A 27794-nucleotide genomic window follows, 5' to 3' on the forward strand; every position below is an offset into this window, starting at 1 on the left:
CACGTCAGCTCGCGACGATAGACACCTGGTCCGCATGGCGCTGGCTGACCTTACGGCCCCCACTAGACAACTGGCAGCACAGTGGTCAATAGCTACAGGTGTTTCATTGGGTGCTTCATCAATTCATAGACGTCTGCTGCAGCGTGGACTGCGCGCAAGGGACTCCTTTATACAGGATCCCCCTCACGCTAAACCGTCGCCGCCTGCGGCTGCAATGGGCCAACCAGCATAGGGACCGGCGTGCTGATTGGCAGCGTGTCGTTTTTTCTGACGAATCCCGCTTTAATTTGTAGTACCATGATGGCTGCATTCGTGTCAGACGCTATGCCGGTGAACGCTACCTTCCGGAGTGCGTTATCGAACGCCACAGTGGACGAACACCCGGAGTTATGGTCTGGGGTGCCATAGCATATCATGGACGATCTCAATTGCTACGAATTGTGGGTAATCTGAACAGCAACCGGTACATCAGTGAAGTTCTACAGTCCCAAGCTGTCCCCTTCCTTCAAGCCTCGCCAGGCGCTGTATTTCAACAGGACAATACCCGCCCTCATATTGCTAGGACTGTTCAATCCTTCCTTGCATCACTGCAGGTACAGCTTCTTCCTTGGCCTGCGTATTCCCCGGATATGTCGCCGATTGAACATGTGTGGGATTTCGTTGGTCGGCGTCTCACTCGCGATCCTCGTCCTGTTGCTTCTACAGACGAACTTTGGGTACGCATACAAACAATATGGAATGCTCTTCCTCGGGCAGACATTCAAAATTTGTTTGACTCCATGCCACGTCGTGTGGCTGCACTTATTGCGGCGCGTGGTGGTTACACAAAATACTGATTTTGATCTCTTGTTATTGTTTGTTTGCTTTGAAAGTTTAATCATTTGTATTACTACTAGTCAGCTGTGTATTAAATTTCATTTAATTATGACGATTCCTTCATGGTTTTGCAATTTTCACAAACATGAGTTTACTACTTAATATCTTTGTACAGAAATAATTTAGTGGATGATCCCTCAATACATCATTTAAAAGTTCTATGATATGACTATTGCCTTGTGGCTTGGAATCAACCATTTTTAAAATCACATAAAAGAAGAAAATCGGAAATTGTGAAACTACAAAACTCTATCCAATTAAATTTTTACTTCTTTTACTGAAAATAATAAATAAGTGTATGATCCCTAAATTCATCGCCATAAAAGTTTTAGTATAGCATACAATAATTAATTTTTTTTCGAATGAATTCCCAAACAAGCTTAAGCAATGAAACTTTAAAAACTATATGCTTGAATAATGTATATAATACATATGTACGAACAATATCCTAGATTGGAACTATCAAATTTTGAAATTTCTACTAGCATTACAAACTAAAATAAAGGATGTTGCATCAAAAATCCAAAACATTTGATTCTTTCTTTCTTTTCTTTTTTTTTTTTTTTTTTTAGAAATTCGTAGATGTATTCTTTGAAATAAGATGTTTTGAACAGAACGGAAATTCATGAATATGTAGAGAAAAAGCTAAAATTCAGGACAAAATACTTTTTATCAGAGCAACTATGAACCTTGTTTTTATGATATTGGAAGTAATTTTCAAAACAACTGAAATATATAATTAAATATTTGACAGGGGATAGTTATTGGTCAAATCGGAAGTCATCCTGGAGAAATCTTCAGAGGAAGGCATTGGCTCACATTGGGCTGTCTAGCCAACTATGATGATGATGAGTTATTATTGGTAGTAATTTTAGAAACAATTGATATCTGAAGAATTGAAATCATCAGAATTACTTACTTACTTATCCTACTTCGTGCCCGGTGGCACATAAGGCCCTTATCCTCTTGTGCCAGTCCACTGGGTCTTTTACACAAAATCTCCCTTTGGACATCATCGTCCATCCCGCTGGTCACCTTTCCTCTCCATGTTAGGATAGGTCTGTCTAAGCTTTAGGTTTCTATAATCAGGAATTTTTTACGAGGAAAGGGTGATTAGCCCAAGGCCTCATTTGCACGGGCTTCTGCAGAAAAAGTATGAAAAATGAAGACTTCGAAGATATATATAGTTATAGTTACTCTTTATATGGTATAATGATAGTGTAATTAACATTTTCTAAAAATACTTAAAAAAATTTACTTTTATATACTAAGGCATTCATTCCCCAATTTAAGTTGAGTGTATTCTTTCTAAACCATCAGAAAATTATAAATGAATATCTCACCTAGGCGGAAATAAGAGACAGTTTTTTTTTTAAATGTTGCTTCATAAAAACTATAATTTCTAATATCTCTTACACTATTCCAAGAGAAATGTTTGAAAAACATTTTCCTCACACAGAACAGAAAAAAAGTCACAGATCATACACCCTAGCTCTGAAAATCATTTTTAATGTTATGAAATTACTAGAATTTTTTTCTTAGCTCTGTTGATTTTCATATTTATATAATTTTTCCTTCAGAAGTGTGGATCAATCGAAGTTAGGAGTTCTTGCATAGGAAAAAATGTGTAAGAAAAATGAATAAGATTAAAATAATAATAAATGTAAAGTACACATTTGATTTAACTTGAATAAAATTCTTGGAAAGCAGGAATTCTACTACTGAACTTTAAAAATAGCATCCTTTTCCTCAAAAAATATGTAAACTTATTGATACAGATTTTGTTTTACATAAATAATTTTAAATTCTATTAAATTTTACTCAAAAATCATTACTAATTAGAAAAAAGGATTACTTTTATTTAAATCTGGAGATTTAAAAAAAAAAAATTCAATAGGTTTAAATCGTGATTTTAACAGAAATTTAAATCAGCAAACTCTGCTTTCATTTTTCAAACAAACCAATGTTCTGTGTAATTTGAGCACTTTTAGTTTTTCACATAGTTTGTTAAACTGCAGTAGAGAGTAGCAGACTAAAGAGTGCAAAATCAAAAAATAGATTGATCAGTACAACTACTATGTTAGAGGAAAGAATAATAGAAACACAAAGTTTTTTTTAAAAAAAGTTGAGAAAACCAAACAAATACATTACAATAAATAATTTTATTGATTTAACCAAATACAGAATAGTACTTTGAGTTACATATATTTAATGACCAAAACTAGATGTAACTTTATCCATCACTAATTTTGCAACAACTCGTGTCATAAAATTCAGTTTATAAAACAGTTATAATTAGCTAATTTACTAACTAATTTTGAGTAATTTATTTAATTCTAATAATCAAAAACTGTGAATTTACTCTAAAACTTTACCTTGACTCCTTTATCAATGACATAAAGAGTACTTTTAAAAGTAAATTTTTGTTGTCAGACACCTTTAACTTTAGATATTAATTTCAATAGGGATGATAACATATTCTTTTAAAACAAATTAGTCAACAAAACTTAAATACACAATTTTGTAGTTTTTATTTATTACCTGTTATGAGTAGTGTATATTTTAATGGAAGTTAAATCTAGGTCAGAATTATTTAATTAATGGAATTTATCTAGGGATTAAAATCGTAAACACCTAAACTTGAAGCTTGTTTTTCTCTTTGTATGTATTTATCTAAAACATACCAGTTATTTAATGAATTATCAAAATGCACTAAGTTCATAATGGAGCCTTGCACAATATTTTGCTGAAATAAAATTCATAATGGTTACACAGGTTATTTGTGATTTACGAAGTATCTGTCAACTGTATTGAGTAACTCAGGTGTGAATGTGGGTTAAGAACTTAAAATCAGAAAATACTTATCAACTCAAACCCTGAAAAAATAAATAAAAGAGCAAGTAGAACTATTTTGCACCAATAGAAAACATTTAAATTATTAATATTATTATTTTTTTACTATATGTGTATATTGTCAGTTCTAGAAATTTAATTTTATTCATAAATGATAATTAAAGAGAATAAAATATAGTAAAGCAAAACAACAAAATAATGTAGAAATACTAAAAGTTTTCTAAGGTTTAGAAAATCTGATAAAAGTCAGAATCAGAAGAATCTCTTGTAGCTGTACCTCACTGTGGGGAGCTAAGTTTGTTTTGAACATTTTAATCTATAGGAAATATATTTTTGTTATCGTTGTCCTAGCTGCAAGGGCTTAGAAATTTAAAAAATTTTTAACTCGAGGACAATTTTTAAGAGCCTAAATCACTTAATTTTAACCAATATAAATATTCAAAATTATGTTATCACATACAAGAGATCTAATTAAATTTTGTACAAAAAAGAAGATTCTTTTAATATATGATTTTTAACTTCCAATGAAACATTTTAGTAATGTTTATTTACAAAGCGGGCTCAACATTTTAAAAACTTTTATTATTGAGATTAGGATTAAAGTTTTCACTCAATGTCCCTATCTCTTTTTAAGATCATTCAACCTTTAACTCGATAGCATTCTAAATATTTAAGAAATCAGAAAACAATAGTTTATTAAGAAATAACCCTGCAAAAAATTAACACAACTCTCATAAATTTGAACAATGTAAACTTTAAGATTGAAAATAAAACAGATATAGCAACATATAAGCCTTGTTTTTTCACACGTTAATGTTACCTGTGTTTAGTTTATATTATTTTAACCACATTTATTCGTCTTCTTGTCTAACAAAACTTGTGAATTTTTTTTTATTTGGCTGCAATGCATTTCACTGGAATCCATAAGATGCCAAATTGAGGAGAATTTATATATATCTATGTATATATAAAGGACAATATAATATAAAGCATTTTTTTAATATAAAAATAAATAAATAGGCTTTATCTAAAAAAAAAAAAAAATTCTTGAATATTTAAAAGATTTTCAGCAAGTTTGTTATAAAAATATAATATAAAATGATCTATTAACGAAGAAAGAAAAACAAATTTTAGTTGATAATTATTTTTAAATATTAATTCAATTGGCACATCAGCGAATGGTACCACTCATCTGCTCTCTATGAAAAATACTAAGCCATACTTTTTGTGTGTTCATTGTGGTGGAATATTTTAAGCTACAACAATAAAACAATTGATTAAAATGTTCAGATTTATGTAATATAAATATCTCTTTTAAGGTAATAGAGATGTTATAAAAATAAAATTAATAATAAAAAAAAATTGGCAAAATATAATTGGAATGAAAATAATTTGAGAAATAATTGAAGTATTAAGAGTTTAAAATCAACAAGTGCCAAATTTTCATATTTCTAACAATTGGAATAAATAAAATTTGAAGTTCTCAAAACATACTTGTTTGTTAAAAATTATTACTATTTATTATTATACAATTTGAAATGTGTTATCAGATTTTCAGTAAAATACTTAACTATTCCATTGTATTACAAAAAACATTTTAAATGCAAATTTAAAAAGATGCAACAAAGAGAAATTATTAGTTAATTACAATACATATATCCTACTAATCACAGTTTTAAATGTTAAAATAAAAATAATAAATGGAAAAAATTTATAATTTTGTATAATACTAACAAGTTTACAATATTTGTACTTAAATACATATAAATCTTCTGTTATAAATCATGAAATGAAAAATTAAATTTTCATTGAAGTTTCCAAGTAACGATTAACTGAATTTTTTTTTTAAACAATTCAAATGTCAAAAAAAAAAATATTGACTGCACACAACATTTAAAATAAATACATACATTTTCATTTTTTAATTAAAATAAAAGTATTTTCATATTACTACATTTACAAACAATAACATTCTTTATATGTTAAATATATTATATTCATTGTTATAATAAACTAAATATGAAAATACTGCATGATGTTGTGAGAAAATGAAGCAACTCAGAACTTTATTTCAGTAAACACTTTGTTATAGTAATTTTACAATAAAGTAATTTCTAAAATGAGTTCTCTTAATCTCGAAATATTTAAAAAAATAAATCTCGTAAAAATCTCGAAATATTTCAAAAAATCGTTTGGAAAATTTTTGTTTAGTGATTATTTTTAATCGTACAGTAAAATAATATTCTAACATGCACAGAATTTACTCAGTGTAGGTTAGAATAACAATACACAAATTCTGCGAATAAACACAGAGAATAAATGTTAGAATAATAATATATTTTGTGGTTAGCAAATTAAGCTAATTAGCACAGGAAAGGCAGTTTGTAATAGCTTATTTGATGTCATGTTTGTTTTTTTTTTTTATATAAAATTAAGAAAGACTATGTAGCCCATATAACTTTTGATCAACAACACATTTTATTGAATTTTTCATTTAATCAAAAAAATTCTTTGACAAACTAAATTATTATCTTTAGTAAATGCAACAAAGTTTGGCATGCCATTAAAATCTTTTCATTATAAAGAAAGCAAAAGACCAAAATTATTTCATTCTTTCTTTAATTTTATGATTGCATTTAGCAAGAATTAGTAGCTGCAAGCTTGTAAAATATGTTTCTTCATGATAGATGGTTTATCTTTGGTTACAGTGTTTCCTCTTCAGGCCATTAACTTTTTTCTTTTTTTTTAAAAAAAAAGAGAAATAAAATTATACACATAAAAAGACAGTAAAATTATTCAACAATCACAAAATTCAATAAAAGTTTAGGAAATAGACAGCACAACTAAAAAGAGTTAAGATCTTAGTTATAGCAGAAATCTAAAAAATATAGGTCTCACTCGTGCAAATAATTCTTGCACTTTTTAAAGAATCACAGAAATGGGTTTCAATTATAGCTAGGGAAAACAAGTGGCAGCATCCCTAAAATCTAATTAAACAAGTAAAATGAATATTTAATAATATATTACTATGTTTTGGCTAAGACTAGTTAATAAGGGTCGAATCTACAATCTAAATAAATGAACTAGCTGTTCTTGGTATCATAAATATTATACATACATTTTAAATATGCATGGCACAAAAAAAGTTTGTCAAAAATTTCATACACAACAATGTACAGAAAACCTCACTGAATGGCAAGCGATACATATGTCTGGCTCGGAAACCAATGGTGTTTAGGGGTCTAGATATTTTGAAAATAATGTATCCAAATCTGAAATATATTACCAAAAATATATATTCAGAAATCATCAATGTATAACTTTTCTTTTACTTCCTATAACATAGCTCATATTTAACTAAAAATTCTGAATTTTTTACAAAAGTTTAACATAAGTACAAACATTATTTAAATGCAAACATTTTTGAGAAATAAAATAAAGAACTTTCATAATTTAACTTTCTTTAGAGCCAAAATATGAAGGAAAAAAGGAGATACTATGACATCTGTGTCGCACGATAAAAGTCATGAAAATAAAGCAACTTTTAATAAGCAGCCAAATATATTATTTAGAAAAACCATATTAGTTTTAAGAAATAGAAATATGTAAAAAAAAATTTTAAAATAAAAGAAAAGTATTTTGTTAAGATTTTATAAGAAAAATTTAGTTTGATCCCAAAAATATATACAATATTTAACAACATTCAAGAGCTAGTATGATTTTAAGCAACTGAAACAAATTACTTGAAAGGTTTACTAGAAGTCTTAGTTATCTTGCACACCAGGTGAAAAAAGTAGAATTTACAAAATTAAAGACTAAACTTAGAATAAAAAACTTTAAACGAAAATCATGAATTTACATATGATTACTATTAAGAAATAGGTATCTCAGTGTTTTTAATATAACTTGTATTTTTATCATAACTTGGGAAGAATTTTGAGCATTATCTCATTTCTTATATTTGGTGAAAAATAGCTCAAAATAACATAGATTTTCTTTTCTTCAAAAAATTTAAAATTATGATGGGAAAAACCCTCTAGACCCCTTAATTCACATATTTTGGATTACACATATTAGGTATTTGCTTTAAAACAGCTTGCAAAAAAGCATATCCTTATTAGGTCATATTCAATTAAATTACTGCGAACAGATGCGTTTATGTTATGTAGTGGTGTTAACAAATTTTAATACAATTTTATACAAGGTATTTTAAAGCAAATTAGAGTAACTCACCCAAAACACTTCATTGATTTCTGAGCTATACAAATATAACTGAATAGGGCACTATAAAAAAATTAGTCAGACAAGACATGGTTAATAAATTAGTGAAACAAATGTACACTCAATGATAAAACAAAGTTTCAGATCTTTTTTGTAAATAATTTTTTTTTAAATATTTACAAATAATACAACTAATTATGTAAGAATAGCTAAAATGTTTAGTAAATAAATAAAATGAAAGGCATTTCGAAGTGACAAATGGTAAAAGTTATTTGTTCAATATTTATAGATTGCATATTTCATTCTTACGAGAGTTTTAGAGGGCATTCTCGATGTAATACAAGTTCAAGTAGAGTTGGCTGCTTTTCAGTGTTAATACCAGATTTTTTTAATTCTTGAAGTTGTTTCTCTAATAACTTCTTGTCTTTACCCACTGCCCACCACAGTCGAATAGCCAAAATCAACAGAGGCACTGTAAGTTCATTCTGTTCATAACTAGGTGCAATTGATAACGCGATTTCAGCATACTTTTGTGCCTCTGCTACATTGTCAACCGCATTGAGACAAGCAATCAGTACGCATAATGTATAGTAGGTTGAAAAATGTCCTTCTTCTAGTATCTTTTCTTGCACAAAATAAACATTTTCAAGGAGAACGGAAGAATCCTCAAACTGTCCTAATTTCATCATATTGTGGGCTTCCTGTATTTCCCTATTGTATAAGAATTCAGCTAGTTCTAAAGACTGGCGCAACTCTCTGACTGAATAGGAGAAGGCTAAAAAATGTTGAAAGGCGACACTTCTTTCTGTGATTATATCTGCAGTAAAGTTTCCTAATAAAGCTTTTTTGGGAAATGGAAAATCACTCAATAATGATGGGTATCTTTTTTTAAAAGTTTGATATAAATTTAAAAAATCAGAGTATCTCCGCTCAAGGACTCCAGGTTGAGTTTCAAGTCCAGGACCTCGTTTTATCAAAACAGTGTAACTCTAGAAAGAAAAATATTTATAGGTAATTAAAAACACCCAATATTTGTTACATTCCATACAGTAAAATTTAACTGTAACAAGACAGCGATTTAGCTAATTTCAGAATATAATATATTATTTTATTATAATCGAATGCCTGCATGGATTACGATTAAAAATAAAGTAGATAAAAATAGCAATGATAAAATGTTGTTTGGAAAATATTGAATTTAAAGAATTTCATACACATCTACATTTACAGATCACAAAATAAAAAAGCAAACACATCAATAGCTTTTGATGTAATACTTGTATTTTCACATAATAAGATTTCACATACTAACTTAATAATTTAAAGGATTAACCCAAATAAGCTTAAATATTTATGCAGACAATATTTGAAGTTTTGAAATTAGACAAAAAAAATATTTACTTTTCTCAATAAATGAATAAACCAACTTTTTTTTCCAACATATTTGCATTTTTAACTCCTAAGATAGTGAGGTAACCACAATGAAAATATGTACATGACTGGAAAATATGATTCCGTACTAGCATTTAAATATATAAAAATGAGAATAAAACTCATTCCTTTTACAATAATTAAATTTTTTAATAAAAAAATTTAAATCTTCTTTAATGTATATTGTTCTAAAATCATAGCCAAAATAAAATTTCAAAAAACATATAATAAGAATGAAAATCTGAGATTGATTAAAAAATTAATGTTCATTAAGATCTTTTACATACAATTTTACTTACTCATTTTTTTATTTTTAAAAAAAGTGTTTCGTAAATTTGAATACTTGGATTGTAATAACTATTGATTGTTCAATTGTTTACTGTAATTTGTAATTTGGAATGTTTGGATTTAATAATTGGACATTAAATAAAAAATAAATGTTATGGTGGATCACAGCTATTTTCATTTGATCCCATGAAAAAAAAAAAAAAACTCATTTGGGTTTAAAAAAAAACCTAAAAAAAGACCAAGTTTGATTTTAATAATATTTATTATTAACAAAGCCGTTCTAGATATTAAGTTTAAAATAGAATGAAATACAGACTCCAAACATTGATATATTTACATTTCCATATTTTCTATATACATTTTTCTATATTTTATTATGTATTCTCACAAAGATTTGAAACATTAATTGGTATAATAATTGAAACTGTAGTTATAATAAGATACAATATATAAAATTTTTATAATTACAATTCAATGAAAAGGGAAAAAAAACTTATTTATAAAAATATATTTAAAATACTATTTTCCCAGACCTATGAGTCTTGTTACATAGAGTTTCAAATGATACTTTTATAATGTAACTAAATTGGCACCAGTAAATTAAATTTAATCGTATTTATTAATTACAAGATTTACTATAATACTATAAAGAATTTTAAAAAATGATGAAAACCTAATAAAACACAAATTTTTTTTCTGCAAAAAAACCACACTTTTTACAGTTCTTTGGTGCATAAATCAGAATATTTCATTTTCTTTTAAAATCTAGAAGCAACAGGCATGAAAAATTAACCAGTGGTCCACAGACCAGTAGCTAAAATATATTACTAATTGGTACACAATTACATTACTCTTCCCTAAGAGTTTATATCAAAATAATTGATAAAAAGTGAATTTGAATGAAATACTACAATGGTGCAATGGTCAAAATTAAAATGAAATATGTCAATTCATTACAATTGCACAAGCAAAATTAGATAATGTTATTTTGGGAGACCACTGGTAATAATTTAAAGTGATTCATTCGAACTTTACCATTTCTAGAACAACAGACCATAGATAATTTACAGCCTAAAATAACATTGAAAAAATAACCACTAACAAATATTTTGATAGTAAAGTTGTTGCCATAAATACCAATCTTATAAGTATTTTAATGTGTTAGACCTTAGTTGCAAACTTCTATTAATGAACATTAGTTTGTAGGAAAATCCTTCTTAACATTAACATGAAAATTAAAAGAGATACAGCAAAACATATCGAGCAAAGGACATTTTTAGAAACAATTTAGATAACACGAGGGCATAACTTCTAAAACATTAAGGACCAGAAACATCTTTAGTCTGTTTTCATTGAAATATGAGTAGCAAGAATGTGAACATAGGTCAAACTGGTTTAAAAAAAGAATTTAATTAATTATTTTTTAAACCATATCAATTTTTTCATCAAAATTGAAAAGCAACAACAAATGCATAATAATTACCACATATTTTTTCTTAGCATCAGAATTTGTTTTAGCAGAAACTATTTCAAACATAACACGTTGAGAAGATTTTCTTGGAGAAAGTCCGGATAGCTGTGAGCCAGATATAGATGACCATGATCCTATTTACATAAAAAATATATAGGTTTTAATTATATGGTTTACCTATTTATCTTTTTGACTTACACTGCTTAACCTGTATAACAGCTTGCATAAGAAGTAAGTTAGTGTGCGTCAAATGAGTATATTGACATTTTTACATATAATTAGAATTTTTAAGATACTTACTGTATTTTTCAACAGATGACCCGGAATCTTCCCCATCGTTGAAAGAAAGTTTACCTTGAACGATTTCTGAAACACTTGTATCGTCAAACTCATCATCAAGAGATGAATTTTTCTCATCTTCCTCATTTGTAAGAAGACGACGGAACATTTTAAGAGTATTTAACAAAATCGGTACTGAAGAACAGTAAAGTCTAATCACAAAAAGTCAGCATTTTCTTCGATATCTAATAATATAGATTGACTATCATGTGTGAAAATGATATTAAATCATCAGACATGATAATTTGTGAGTCATTTTCATTTTCACTAATAAATAAATAAATATCATGCGGAGCAAAATTTATTGCCATATCTTATAATCAAATAAAAAATTTCATAAAAATATGAGAATATCCGCGGTGGCCTAAATATGATATTTCAAGTGTTCGTTCGTATTATTTACATTTCAAATTGTATAATGGAAGAAAATTAAACTGGATCCATTCAAGCAGTTCAGAACTGAAGCATTTTCTAGAGTTTTTTTTTATTAAATTAAAAAAATATTTGGCAACGAATTTTTGTCATAAAAAAGGTGTGTCTGTGAAAAAGATGAATGAGAAAGAGCACAGAAACTCGAACATTGAGTTTATTGCGTTTATATATTTCTATAATATTTTCCGACCGGCAACGGATTCAAATTTTTGATGCATATCCTGGTTAAATTTTTTTAAAGTATCAATTCTGTAAATAAACAAAACGTTGCTGTCAAATTGATACTTCTAAGAGTACATTAACAAATTTAAAGTTTTTAGGATGCTTTTTTCTCTGAAAGGTCGTAAAAAGGATGATAAGTCTCAAGACAGTAGGAAAAATTCGAAAATAGATGAGTTCGGTGATGATTTAGATTTTCCAGATTCTCCCATCAGAAAACCTACTGGTAGAGGTGAAAGAAAACAAGAAATGGGGCTTGATTTTATGTCAGACTTTTCTCCTGAGTTTTCTAATTCTTCTGCTATTCCTGTAGCACCTCCTCGAGCAAGAAAAACTGCTGGATGGGGTGAAGACACGCCTGGCAAAAAAAGCTGGCTTCGTAGGGGATCCAAGCATTTTACCCAAACTTCTCCAAAGAAAGAGATTATGACTGACACAAGTCCCATGACAGCTGAAATACCCGTAATTCCTGATCTTGATACAATGAAGGATGAAGAATTGTCAGCAGATATTGCTAAAGCGCCTAACTTAGCTGTCAGCAGAATCGCTACTTATCAGGAATTGGATAGTGATTTGTCAAAACATGCTGCATTTCAGGCTTTAGATGGGATAGATCTGACCCTTCTAACCAAAAGATTGTTGCCTGAACATGTTGTTAAAAAAGAGGATGAAATACCATGGACTTGGGATACTCTATTTGCTGATGTTTCCTCCCAATTAAATGCTAAAATGTCACAAGATAGCAATGAAACAACTGTTGCTGAAAAGTAATTTGTTGATGATTTATTGGTAGCACCTATTGCGTAGTATTATGAAAAAGCATCAATGTTAGAGTAAATGATTTAATACATAATAAGCACCAAAGTTTCTACAAATTCAATTTGTCTTTATTACATTGATTGTTATATTTTTTAAGATTGATTTTCAAAGGCTCTGCCATCATGTGAGATAACGCTTTTTAGCATGTAATATGCTATTTTTATTGCTGCGGTTTTTTTTTAATAGTTTATGACTATTTGAGTTTTGTCTATCCTGTGTGCTAATTATGAAAATGGAGCAAAATGTCAACATGAAGAAAAGCTAGTTTTTTAATAATGTAAATGCTTTTTGTCTAATTTTTTAATATTTGAAAAGTTTCTCCAGTTTCAAAATGTTAAGGCTCCTAAAAGATATGTAAAAATGGAAAATTATTCCTTGTTTTCGTCTAGAAAAAATCCTGCTAAACTGATGATAAAAAAAAAAAAAAAAAAGAAATGAAATTGTTTTTAAGCTTTTTATTCCTTAAGCTAATAATCATTTATTGTTTGAGAGTATATATAATAATTTAAATTTAAAACTTTGCTTAAATTTTAAAACATTCTAACTGGGTTTTTTTTTTTTTCATGGACAAAAAGCTTTGCAAAACACTATTAAGTTTCCGTTGTAAGCCTGCTTGTTAAGAATATTCTGGCTCATTGTTTTTCTTTAAAAGAAAATAAGAAGGGGGGGAAAATGCAATATTTTATTGTTTACTTTTCTATGAGTCAGTTCTTCAACCAAGTTATTAATATTGACTAGTACATGGTCATCAAAAAAGAATACCAATATTGCAAATTTGTATCATGTAAACTAATAATCACTTGTGAATATAAATTTGCTTGATCTGACATTTGAACTATAGTCTTATCTCGACCTATATTTTTTAAAGCTTCCTTGAAATTATGATTTTAATTGTGTGTGACTGGTATCAGTAATTGTTTCATTATACTCACTTAATAAATTCCCAGAAGAAAAAGTTAGTATCTTCAAGGTTTTGCAGAAGGCACATAATTGGGCCATCTTGTTTAATTCTTCAGTTGGAGAACCTCTAATATAAGGTTTCATGTATAGATGGATAAAACTGAGGATAATTTAATTAATGAAAACTGTCACCTTAATCCTAGTGAGATAGTATAAATGCCAGGTTGTCAGGGTTGGCAGGTTTTTGACATGTGACAGTTTTTGACAGTTTAAACCATAGTTTAAACCGTCACGTCAAAAACCTCACTGTCAAAAATGTCAAAAACCTATATTCATATCTGAAATTTAATTAATACATAAAATTTATATATTTTTTATAAAGGATAGTGTTTCTAAATGTTCTAGAAAAAATAAATTTAAAATTTTGAAGAAACACTTATATTTTGAATAGTAACCAAAATCTTGTACTTTTGAAAACTTACATCTTTTGTAATATTATGTATTCATTTTCATGTGTTATTGAAAATTTGCAGTGATATTATTAAGAAATTTATTTATAACCAAATTTAGTGTATAGTATAGATTATACTAAAAATTAGACATTTTTAAAGATAAACATTAGCAGTTTTGTACATTAGACATCTTCTTTTAAAGAAAAATCTTTTTAATATTCTTTTAAATCTTCTTAATAATGTTTTTAACATAAGACAATACAAATTTAAGTACTTTCTGTTAAATACACAGAGTAGTTAGTGTCGATTTACAGTATATTCAGCCTATTCATTTACTATGCTGAAAATTTAGTTTATCCAAATACTTGTGAATTTCATTTTGCTGAATACGATATAGTTTTGTTGAATATCTAAATATTCAGCTGTTGAATAATTACTTCTTGCTTTCAAGATATGCATTATTTGTATTCTTAATACAAGTGGAGAGAAAAAAATTAAGAGATAAAAAAATGTTTTAAAATGATAAGTGTAATAATTATAAATAAATATAATAAACAATTATATATAATTATATTTATCATTATTCATAAATATAACTACTTTTAAATTCAAATTAACATACTGGATAATAAAGATATTCGGTAAAACATTAAAAAAAAATGTTTATACACTTGTATCAAGTTTGTATTTATACAACATAACTTGTAAGTTCCTTATAAATATTAGTTATATGTTCCTTATATGTCAAAAATGCATAGTAATAAACTTTTAATTTTCTTAAGTATCAAAAAAAAAAAAAATTTTTTTTTAAATATAAATATTTCAACAATTTTTGTGCAATATTTTGTGCACATGCATTTGAATATAAATTTCTGAGATTTTAAATCTGTTATTTTACCTTAATTTTAATTAAAAAATATTTTAAAACCTGCTGATTACCTATAGTATAATTAAATTTCAATATAATGCATGGCAACTGTTGGTAGTTTTGAAGTTTATATATTTTCTTGGCAAACTTCAGTTTTTGACATTTTTGACGGTTTAAACCAGTATTATACCCTTGTCATGTCAAAAACCACTTTTTGACGTCAAAAACCCAACCCTGCAGGTTGTGGTAGTGAATATTTTACATCATTTCATATTAAGACTTTTCCTTATATTTAAAATATTTTTCTATACATAACTGCTATTCTTCTCTGGTTTCCCTGTATTCTGACAGTATTATATTAATTTTTTAGTAAATACAAAAACTGACCCTTTTATATTTGAAATATGGCTACGATTCTGATGTTTGTCAAAGAAATCTTTCAATGTGCATAAGAAATTTGGGTTATGATATATATATTGTATATTTATGATTGTTTCGTATTTTTGTTATTGCTATTTTCTAAATTTATTTTGCAATAACTGTGATGGAAATAGTGCTAAATCTGGAGAGATTTATACTTCTTATTACATCTATTATGTAGCAAACAAATTATTTAAACTTTATGTATACATTATTCCAGCCTTTCATCCCATCAGTGGGTTGAAAACGAGTACCAAGCATACTTGGGAACTAAACACTCGGATCTTCGCGTTCAGTTGACCACCCAACTGGAACATCTACTCCTGTACCCCAGAGTCCTAAGTCTACTGATATAAAACTGATATGGGCACAGTAGACTTTCGACCCTCTATGGGCTATCGCGTCACAAAGTTATACATAATTATTCATAATCACCTGCCAACAATCAAGTTAGCAGATATAACTACTGCTTGTTGCTTTATTCAAATGTATTTAATGTAGTAAACAAAATTTCAATTAGAATTTTTAAAAATTAATTCATGAATTGAGGAAAACTAATGAGCTAAAAAATCAAAGTGCCTGTCAGATTTTGTGAGGTCCTGATCAAAATGTAGCCTTTCAAAAATTTATTTATTTATAAATTTTTTTTTTCTGTAGGACTTTTAGGGAAATTAATCATTTATAATCCTGTTAGATGTTTGGCTATTTATTATGATCTAGTTTGTAACTTTCTTTTCTAAATTTCTTTCTTGAGAATGAACATTTTAGATATTTTTTTATTATTATTATCATTATAATATTCTTATTTTTATTTTAAAATAGTGCTTAATCTTCATCAATAATAAATCATACGGGGAAAGGTGAAAGTTAGAAATAAAGAATTTTCGTTTTAGAAGTATTACTTCAAAATATATCAAAAAATATTTAAATGTATCTTATTTTTCTAATTCTATGATTTTAATTCTTATGAGTAAAAATGTGGAGACCACTGTCTGGGAACTATGCTTAGGTTATTATCTATGAATAATGATTTGATTTTATAGCCATCGTTGAACAGCCGGCCCAATTTTGGGTTTACGACTACTGATGTTCAATTATGTAGCCTTGTAATTTGGAACCTAATCCAAAAGACAAGGGAACTCCTGGATCAAGTATAGGGAGAAATTTGCCTTTGGGGAGGACTTAGATGGAACTAACCCGCATTTTCTTTACATGGAGAGGAAGACTACGAGAACCTCCCACGGTTAGCCTGATGGCAAGGGGTCTCTAACCCATGACACATACATTAACCACCTTCCACCACCACATACATTAACCACCTTCAAAATTCTTAGAAATTAGAGGCCCAGGGAAAATGCCTTGCTTGTCAAACTTTTCGTATGACTCTGTACTTAATGCTTAGTTAAAAAAAGGTTCACTTCAATTATTGTATTTTAATGGGTAGTTTTTAGTTAGAACCATGACAATTTATTGTATTATACAAGTGAGGCACAAACATGTAATTTAATGATAACCAAGCACCTAGCTTTATTTTTCAAGGCTTCATCTTTTAATGGCCGTAGTTGGAGTGTCACATAATTTTGATCATAGTCAGATGATGTGGACAGTGGCTGATTACAATTTTTTTTAAAAAAATATAATGTAACTTTATCTATTAATGATGTTATCTAATACTGTTAATGATTGAAAAAAAAGTGCCCTTAATTTGTGATAAACTAGAAGCATTTCATTTTGAACTTGCATTTAAAAGACAAATTACTATTGTAGTTGATTTATGATTCTGCAAATGCTCTTCACATTGAAAATTTACCAATGCTACATACGTGATATGTTTAAAAATATTTTTTATAAAATGGAACAGTTAAAAAAATTTCCGTCCACAAAATATTAACTTTTCGTCTGTCCAAAACTAATCCGTCCTCAGTGGATTTGTCTTTTTTAGGCAAATATAGGTCCGCCAGTGATTTTTTCCTTTGGCAGTTTTAGTTTATAGCACTGTTGGATATACTTATTCTTACTTAATGTAGATAATGTCACTTACCTTTGGCACACTAAACTTAATTCTTGTTCTTAAGATATTAAACACAGTATCTAGCTCAAATTTTTTGTCTAAAATACATTTGACCTTTGCCTAAATTGTTTTTCCAGGCATGCTACTTAATATATGACTATATTTTACCAATATATGCTAGATTTTAATACTGGTATTGTGTTATTATTTTTACTTATTATTTTCTATGTATTTTTATAATTGAATGCTTTTAACCAAGTGTTCTGACTTGGCATAATTATACAAAATTTTCCATGATCCATTGCCACAAGTACTGGGTCTGACTTAAAAAAGTTGAAAGCACTATGTTCATGCTTTTGTTTTAACTGAATTTTTTTATACATTTTCACATTAGCTGTGAAAAATTTGTGATAAACTTTTCTGTTTTATTTATCATGTTATGTTAATTTTTTTCAAGTTAAATTGTGTATATAATGAATGCTACAAGTAATAAAGTAAAAATTAAAATTTAATTAATTTCGTAATTTACTTAAAATGTTATAGTTTAACACGTATGTTTTATTTGTCTTGCATTTTTAACATGGAATATAAACTATGGCTTATCTGCTAAGTTGGTTTATGGAAACTTTAAAAAAATTAATTTTGTGGATAGTTGTCAACAGACGATCACCTTCTATTATTATTTTATGTTAAAACACTTTTTATTTAATTATAATTATTAATTATAATTAAATATTCTTTATGGCTTGTTATTATGAGGAAGAAACGATTTGTTTTCATTGCAAAAGTTGAAAAAAAGAGAAAAAGTAAATGCAATGTTTTGTGAACAAAAAGAAAATCTAATTTGAATTTAAAATTAACTTTGATGCAAATATTTAAAAAAAAATTATATTGAAATAAAAATATTTAGCTAATAATTTTAACTTAATAAAATTTTAATCTGAAATACTTTATTAAAGTTTTATAAAGTAAAAAAAAAATTATTATAGGAGTGAATATTGTAGTAAGCCTGGATGTGGATACTTAACTTTGTTACTCAATAACATTTTATCAGGAGTTAACAGTATTTAGATTTAAATCAGGTAGTCAGGGCTGATTGTGCTCCGGAAAAAATCCGGATTTCCAGACTTTTCGCTAACAGTGATCCGGAAGTTTCCGGAGATCGAAAGTCCAGACGTTTAAAAAAATCATTGATCACAGAAGTTTCCGAAAATCAAATTTTCAAAGGTGGAACTTAAAAACACAGTTTATTTTATTTGTTTGTAAGGGAGAGCCAGAGATACACTTTATAAGCTTATATTCATGATTCATATGATTAATATACATTTTTTATCAATAAATAGTTGTTGTAATCATAAACTCAAGAAAGAAAGACATATTTGTATGTTTTAATTACTTCTCCAAGTCATCATAGGTATGTGTAAATGGTATAGGTATGTGTAAAATTTTAAAAATATTTTAAGTAAACTAAGAAATATTGAGAAAAAGGAGAAAAACCTATTTAAACTTTTTTTTTTTAACTCAAGAAATTTTCCGGAATTTCGACTTGGGCACACAATCACCCCTGGGTTGTGTAATGAATTATTTTTCTACATATGTTTTCAAGAAGTGTAAATTTTAAAGATAAATTAAGTAATAATATATCATAGTAAATAATGAATGAAGTAGTAATATAATTCATAATATATGGTGTATTATAAATCATATTATTACTGTTTATTTACGAGCTTTCCATGCACTACTTTTCATTAAACTACTGTAATTACTTCTGTAAAACTGTGTAAATAAATTTTTACAATAATAAAAATTAGTCACTCAGATATTTTAATAAATTATTTTTAAATTTTATAACTTTTTAAAAACTTAATGCCAGTGTTCTACTGAGGAAGTGTTTTTGCTTAAGTTATAGAAGCACACAATTCTGAGTTAAAAAGAAGTTTTATTGTAATTTACTATAGTACTTTCATTTTGATACAATAACTGAGTGCTGTTTGACCAGTTCGTCGGATCTTTTAGATTAAATAGTGCTACACCTAATGAATTTACCATTATCAATTGAATGAAGCAGCAAATTATGTTCATAAAAATACCAGGTTTTATCTGAAAATAAAATAAAACTTATTTTAAAAATTCATAAGTATAACTCCATTCAAATAATTATTAAACAGGGTGTACAAAAGATTCTTTTTCATAAGTATAATTGCAATCAAAAAGTAATTTTTAAATTTTGCTGTTTCTTTAAATTCTTTTAAAAGTACTTTGAGAAGAAAAAAAAGGATGATTGAAAATCAAATAACATTTACTTGAATCTTTCTCGATATATACATATATGGGTTGTGTGCGTGCCGCAGGATGGATGAAAAAAGTAAAACGGGTTTTAAGGTTAAAAGTAAAAATTTTGCTAAGAATTGCTGCGATTTGGTCTAATTCGCAATAATGAATATAGTTGAAAGAATCTTTTTTTAAAATGAATATGTTTTAAACGATTTCTCTTTAGAGTTCTTATTTAGCAATTAAATTGATTTCTTAAAACACACTTGTAAACTGCAGAAACCTTTAAATTTTTTTAGTTTTAGCTCATTAAAATCATGACATGATTAATAGAACTTGGCGACGTATTTAAGATGGTTTTTAATAGTTTACGACTTAATTGCTTCAAAACAGACAAAATTAACTTTACCTATTTAATTTATTATATTATTTCCTAAGTTTATTTTTAGAAAAAAAGAAAGAAAGAAATCTGTTACGTCACTTTTAGAGATTTTTCAGTGTGTATTTGGGTGCATATTTCTTGTAAAATTAGCTGATTTAGTTAAACTAAGTCCAATTAACGATAAAACTCACTTTTCAATAGTTATATAGATTTTTAATAGTAAGGTTTGAATAGTAAGAATTTCTGAATTTTCATCAAATGTGCGATAGAAATTCTATATTTAGTATCATTTATGCGATATTTTTGAACATATTCTCAACGTAGAGGAATAATTTATTTCAACACAACAAATGGCAATTTTAATTTTCTATTGTTAAAAAGAGCGATTTCTTAATCTGCGTAATTGATTCAATTTATATTTTAAATGCGGAGCTACTTTATTGTAAGATGAAAAATTGTTTTTTGAATTTAAAATTTATGAAATGATTGCGAAAAGGTGACCATAAAAATTTGCTGAAATTTTTTTTTTTTTCACTTTTAGGCATGAATATTTTTAATTATTAATTTTTCATAAAATAATGACTTTTGAAAACACCTTTGAGTTTAAAACAATTTTATAACAATAATTTGAAAATTGTTATACATATGGATAGTTAGTGTTAGCATGTCTTTTACCTAAAAGAAAATTGAACTTTAAGTAAAGCTTAGATTAGAAAAATAAATTGTAAACTTCATTAATAATGCTTTAAATACTTTTTTTCCCCGAATGGTAAGCACTGAACTTTATTTGTTTCGCCTTAGAGTTGTTACTCATTTCGCGTTACCGAGTGGGCACCTGTGAACCAAAGTAACGGAGGCGAGTAACATTGCCCACGCCACACTGCCACAAACCCGTTCATAGGGTGAGCCACATTCACTCATCACACACAATGGAGGACAACACAAGAGAGAGAAACATGCATGCCCAGAGCGGGATTCGAACCCGCGGCCATTGACTTCGCAGTCAGGCGCGCTAACCGCCCGGTCATCTGGCCGGCACTTTAAATACTATTTTTTGGTTTAAACGAAAGTTGTCAGCAACCTATTTGAGCAAAACTTTAGCAAAAGTAGGGAAATGCTAATTCTACATGCGTTTCTCTTCTTTTTTTTTCAAAATAGTTGCCAAGTTTGCTTAAACACTTATTATACCTTACAACTAGATTAAGAATACCCTCTTCATAGTAACTTGCGCGAGTGGGTGACCACTTGGATCAGTCTGCGTAGGGACCGAGGGTGTGCGGTATTTTCACTTCCGTTTTCACGTCTTCGTTAACGTTGTACTAGTTGCCGCTAAAATGATGTTTGGAACATCGGAGAAGATTGAAATCACCTAACGCTAGGTATGGGCTGTATTGAGGGGTGGTCTAAAACTTCCCAGCCAAAAGAGAAAATAAACCTCGGGACTAAGCTGTGGAGAGTCATTGTCATAGCGAAATTTCCCGTCAGGACAGTAGGAAGCTTCGTAATCTTCAGAAATCTGCCGGTGAACGTATGCAGCAGACACGTTTTTTGCCGACTAAAAACGCATCACTGACCGTACCTCATACGTAACGGGCGATTTGCTAAACTTGAACATTTTAAAGACACAGAACTGACTGCACAGGTTACATACACAGCTGTAACTGAGCACAGTTGTTCTCAAGGAATGCCGAGACACGACGCAAGTATTCATTGTGACCCAACGCGTCACCTATTAGTATTCACCACAAAACGGCCCTTAATTTTAAAAAAACCACCCTCGTACTATACAAGTAACGTCAAAAGCTACTTACATGTAAACGTCAAAAATTACTTACCATGTCTACAACTCTCATACATCCTGTATCAAACACAATTGCATTCGGTCCTGTAGCAACTGGCAACATGAAAGCGTATGAGCAAGTTATAGTGACTGGTAACATTAAGTACAGTGGATGTACATGAAAAGCAATAGCCTGAAAGGAAACAATCAACATGATGTAGTTTCTCATGATAAGGAATGAGGATTTTTGCACTTATTATCATTGCAGTTGTATGCATTGTCAGAAAAATTGTAATTAACAAATTAATTTCGAAATATGAAAGAATGAAGATATTCTCAAGATTAGCCTAATGATATTTTAACCAGAAATGGCGAACCAATGTTGCACGTCACAGGTTTTTCGGAGACGCACGAAAGGGAAGCTCAATGAGTACAAAAATAAAAGGATCACCCTAAATAACTTTTGATTTAATGATCGGATCTTCACGCTCAATTTGAATGGTTCTAGGAGGTGACCTCAAATATGCTAATTAATTAGTGCAGGCGATATTTTAAGTTACCAAATCAGATACAAAAGCGTACTTTCTCTAAAGAAACATACCTTTTTTCAACAGATTCGGATTTCTGAACTTTGAAATTGTAAGGGTAGCCTCAATCTGGGAAATATGGTCAGCATAGTTTGATCAGGAGAGCGGTCCAAAGTTTGGACTCCTTAATGTTAATTTTACTTTTCGAAATATCACAGGATCTTTTTAAGCAAATAGAAAACTTTTTTGTACACTTTTGAAAAATTTGTTTATCCAAAGATAATTCCATACAAAATATAATTTTTTGTTAATCATTTTATTTAATAATAGTTGAAATCTTTATGCATTCAATCTTTTACAACATTTTAAAGAATACAATTTTGCATATCAAAATGCAAAATTTGATCGAAATCGGTCGAATAGTTTCTGAGAAGCCTAATTTTAAAAATACAACTTATTTAAAATTCGATTTCTTAGGAACTATTTGTTCAACAAGATATTCAGGGTAATACGTTTTTTTTTTTTTTTGCGCACTGTACATGTTAAATTACTTTCATTCAGTAAAACTCTTTGCAAACATACAAAAAAGAAAAAAAAACTGTTTTCAAAGCAAGAGGCCATTATAAGCATAGAAGGAAAAAAAGTACGATTTTTAGTACCATTATGATAATACTTTCTCTACTATGGAAAACCATATGTTGTAGAAAAGATCTATAGAAAGCTAAAAATATCAGTTTTAATAATCTCAATTTAATTTTATTGCTTCAAAATATTTTATCTTGGCTTAAAATGAAAATGAAATATTTTTTAAATACTGTTTATTCGATTTACATTTGCAGCAATAACTCAAACAGCAAATATAGTTATACAATGCAATATTACAGTTTAAAATTAATGTACAATGGTTCAAAGATAATTTTTTTAAAGAAGAAAATTAACAAGTGGCATACTTGACACCCGAAAATAATAAATCGTATTTTTAATGGTACACAATCAAAAAGGATTCGCCATATGTTTTAATATAATGAATATATTATCTGTTCGAATGAGCCTATTATCACTGATATTGATAAAAATAATAGATTTATATTGTGAAATATTAATCAAACCTATACTAAATATGTTTAAAATCTATCTAGAAATTTACGTTATTCCACTTACACAAACTTAATTTTTATTTCTTTGTTTATCTCAAAAAATTCAAGATAACATTTTTCTTATTCACTGTTGTTGAACGAACTTTTAGACCAATTTACGCGAAATCTCATCATGATGTTGTAAACACACAAATTAATGACTTAATTTAAAATTTTGTTTTTTAAAATTTAAAACGATTTTCATCGCAAATCCGACAGAGAGTTTTCGAACTATGAAAATAATTTGCTAATAAGCGTTTATTGAAAGAAAAACTCTCAGGGAACCATCAATTTTACGTAAAAATATATATATATATATTTCACCTTTATATTTTACTAAACATTCGTAAAATTTTCGTGAAACTGAAACGATGAATTCTAGCAAATAATGGTTATCCAAAAAACGTAAAATTATGCGTAATTAAATTCGTTTTTCTTCGCAAATATTTTAATTACCACTCTTTACTAGATAAGAATGAGTAAGTCATTTTTATAAATTATTTATGTCTAAAGTACGTCAAATTTATGTAAATTGAGACGTCGAATTATAACAAAAATTGGTCATCCAAAAAACGGAAAATTTACATAAAATTTTACGTAAAAAAATTCGTTACTTCTATGACTATTTTACCAACCACTTTTTGCAAGATAAGATATCAATTGCATTTTTTATAAGATATAAATTTTTTTTAAAGAAGGAATATGTAATTTTTACATAATATTTACCCCAACAATAACGTCAAAATGCACTTAAGTTGGAACACCAAATTACACAAAAAAAGTGACTATCCAAATAACATAAAATTTGAGTAAATAAATTTGCCGAAATTTATATGATAAATTTTCTTCGTAAATAATACGCAAACTACACAGAATCAATTTTACTAAATCTAAATACGAAATATTCTTTCGTCAATCTTTCGTAAAATATACGAAATCAATCTTACCGAAGAGTAGTCGGTAAAATCCATTCCGTTAATATTACGTAAAATAAACCAAAGCTTTTTTACCAAATACGTATCTCAATGGTAATATCATTCCGAAAAAAATCATGTAAAATTTACGTATTAAGCGTACTGACTTTACCAATTTTCCCAAAAATTGCATTTAGTTTAGATATCATGCTAAATGGGTAATATTTCATCGAATTTTATACATTAAAAGAGATCAAATACATTAAAAGGGACAAAGAATACGGATTATCAACTCATTATATCAATTGAGATGGTATTTATCAAATATTTTATCAATTTTTTATACGAATTCAATTTAAATATACAATTTTTTTTAACTAAGCGAAAAGAATTACCCACATTACTACATTAGTAAAACTTATTAAAGTTTGATTAAATAATATTAATCGGGCCCTAAAATGTACTTATGATCCAAATACATTAAAAGGGACGAAGAATATGGATTATCAACTCATTATATCAATTGAGATGGTATTTATCAAATATGTTATCAATTTTTAATACGAGTTCAATTTAACTATACAATTTCTTTTTAATTGAACGAAAAGAATTACCCACAATACTACATTAAAAAAACTTATTAAAAATTGATTAAATAATATTAATCGGGCCCTAAAATGTACTTATGATCCAAATACATTAAAAGGGACGAAGAATATGGATTATCAACTCATTATATCAATTAAGATGGTGTTCATTATTCCTTGACATAAATAATCATCATTGCAATACCTAGTATTGATCAATAACTCACCATTTGATTGATAATTGGCAGGAAGATAGTCGCCACCGTTGAATTGCTCATTACTTCAGTTAATGCCGCTGTTAAAACGCAGAGTATGGATTGTACCGCTAATGGAGGCAAAAATGAAAATTGAATCATTTGTTCTCCCAGCCAATTTGATAATCCTGATGCCTGGAACAGAGAATTGTAAATCAAATCTCAAGAAACTTAAAGAATTGGATAGTTTACTTTTAATAAAATGATTGCTTTGTAGTTAGATAGAGGTAGATTCAATTAAGTTAGTTTATATTTAAGCTAAACAAATATAGTACAAATATTCTTAATTTATACCATATAAATTTACATGATGTTTATTTTTAATTTATATTAGCCATACTTACAATACGAAACCTGCATAAATTACTAATTTCATTGAAATTATAAACAATTTTGAAACCCAGTATATATAATTTGAAAATGTTTTGATAGTTCTTAATATGTAGAGTTATTATTAAACAGAATTGTATGACTTTATTTTTCGTTTAAAATTGTTGAGTAACTATTTGGTCTGTATAAACACTGAGAGTGCCATATTAAAAAATTTGGTTTACACCAGAGGTTACCAATTTTTTTCGGCTAAGGAACCCTAAATGATCGAGCTTCTTCTGGCAGAGAAACGACTTCATAAATAATTCTCATTAGCATCTGTGTATATACTAACCAAACAAGACTACAGACTAATTCATTCGGATATAAGTAACTGTCTTAGAATTAAGTTAAGTATCAGGCCGTTGAATTCAAACGTCTGTAACAACCTCCAGTTCTGAATTTAATTTTGGCGTATGCAAATTGAATAAAATAAGCTAAATTATGGTTTTCGAAAAAGAACTCTTATAAACTGTGAGAACGGTTATCAGAGCAACATATTCTGAATTTAGTTATTTTAAATTGAAAAGTTTGATGAGTATTACTTATGTATTACTTTTTAATTCATATCCTTTTCATAATTTATTTAATACATTATTATTGGAAAAATATTTATATGTTTGTAAATTTTGCTACATTTTCTTCATTGACATTTTATATGAATAATTTCATTAAAATAACCGAAATATTAACTGAATTATGGTTGTATATAAATATAGTTACATTTCTCAAAATTGTTGAAGAGAGTACGTATTTTTTTTTATCTAATTAGCAACTGATTGATGGTTAATTTTAAAAAGTTTGCTTGACTTCTCGAGTGTTTCAATGTAATATAATATGTAAAAATTTGGTTCGTTATTTATGGATCACAGATTACTAAGGCTATATTTTTTTACCTGTTAGTCGTCTGTTAAACTTAGACCATTGCGAGATACAATGCGGGGAATAAAACGGAACAACCTGGATAACTTTTGATTTATTAATTGGATTTTCACGTATTGTCCTTCCTAATGCTTTGAAGGCCTAATCTTAAATATGCTAATTAGTTAATGCAAACGATAATTTTAAGTTACGAAATCAGACACAAAAATGTCATTCTCCGAAAAAAAACATGCTTTATTTTATGAATTTGGATTCATGATACTCAAAATAGGGAGAAGGGTAGCAGTAATTTGGAAAATACGGACCCAATAGTTTGGTTAGAAGAGCGGTCAAAAGTGCGGATACCCCTAAATGTTAATTTTATTTTTTTGCTTATTTCGCCATGTCGCAAAAAAATTTGAATCGAATCTAAAACTTTTTTCTGCACACAAAATTCGTCTAGCAAAAGATAATTTTATGCAAAGATAATTTTTAATAATTAATTGTTGTTTTCTTATTATTTTACTTATAATAATATTTAATAGTTAAAAAAAAGTTAAAACGTGAGGCATTCAAATTTTTACATAATTTGAATTTTTTTTTTTTTTTAGTCTATGTGGCTAAAGTACAAACTTAGAATGAAATCAATTGAACAGTTTCTGAGTTTTCAAATTTTGGTGTTTCGTTTTTTTCCCTGTGCAGTATACATTAGTAAAGGTGCTTACTTTGGCACCGTGAGCAAGAGCAAATCCTCCACCTAGTAGTATAAAGAGGCCCCATGGAAGTCTTCTTTGCATGGCTGACCACTGGAGTAGAGGAGGGCTTCCTTCTACAGTTCCTAATCGCCATGGCTCAGCTGGTATCAGGAAAAGAAGGAACATGATTGCTATCACGGGTACAGCATCACCTATACGACTGCAGCAGACAAAACAAAATCACTGGATTTAAAACTACATTCATATCAATCCTAATAATACGAGCTTATTCAAAGTTTGTAATCAGTTTTATTCAGTAATCGATTTTGAAATAAAAGACGGACGTATAACTGTTTTGTATAAAGCAGAATAATTTTTGGGCGGAAGTCAAAATGTTTAAAATAAAGCAACTTGTAAA

At 28.1% G+C, this 27794-nt stretch overlaps 3 protein-coding genes across 4 annotated transcripts in view; 1 reads left to right on the forward strand and 2 right to left on the reverse strand.

Annotated features, from left to right (window-relative positions):
- Window positions 1–6136: 6136 nt before the first annotated feature.
- Snx21 (Sorting nexin 21) lies at window positions 6137–11797 on the reverse strand. Its single transcript, XM_016052145.5, has 3 exons — window positions 11441–11797; window positions 11153–11274; window positions 6137–8939 (listed from the first exon to the last, which is right to left on the reverse strand). The coding sequence occupies exons 1-3, from the start codon at window positions 11586–11588 to the stop codon at window positions 8256–8258; spliced, it is 954 nt and encodes a 317-aa protein (XP_015907631.1). The 5' UTR covers window positions 11589–11797; the 3' UTR covers window positions 6137–8255.
- A 213-nt stretch (window positions 11798–12010) lies between these two features.
- Window positions 12011–16214, forward strand: IFT43 (intraflagellar transport 43). The gene is made up of 2 exons (XM_016052146.4): window positions 12011–14072; window positions 15410–16214. Exon 1 carries the CDS (start codon window positions 12233–12235, stop codon window positions 12899–12901), a length of 669 nt encoding a protein of 222 aa, XP_015907632.1. The 5' UTR covers window positions 12011–12232; the 3' UTR covers window positions 12902–14072; window positions 15410–16214.
- A 3308-nt stretch (window positions 16215–19522) lies between these two features.
- The window catches only part of LOC107439515 (Na(+)/citrate cotransporter), a 30447-nt gene continuing 22175 nt past the window's right edge, over window positions 19523–27794 (reverse strand). For both annotated transcript variants that reach the window (XM_071177427.2, XM_016052147.4), the window contains exons 9-12: window positions 27407–27596; window positions 25425–25586; window positions 22089–22226; window positions 19523–19700 (exon numbers count right to left, since the gene is read on the reverse strand). In XM_071177427.2, the coding sequence (XP_071033528.1) occupies window positions 19527–19700; window positions 22089–22226; window positions 25425–25586; window positions 27407–27596 (664 nt within the window). In that variant the 3' untranslated portion in view covers window positions 19523–19526. The remainder of the gene's footprint in view (window positions 19701–22088; window positions 22227–25424; window positions 25587–27406; window positions 27597–27794) is intronic.

The sequence above is a fragment of the Parasteatoda tepidariorum genome, chromosome 2 (assembly GCF_982258835.1).
Source record: "Parasteatoda tepidariorum strain Cologne lab strain chromosome 2, Ptep-v5.0, whole genome shotgun sequence".
Classification (NCBI taxonomy): domain Eukaryota; kingdom Metazoa; phylum Arthropoda; class Arachnida; order Araneae; family Theridiidae; genus Parasteatoda; species Parasteatoda tepidariorum.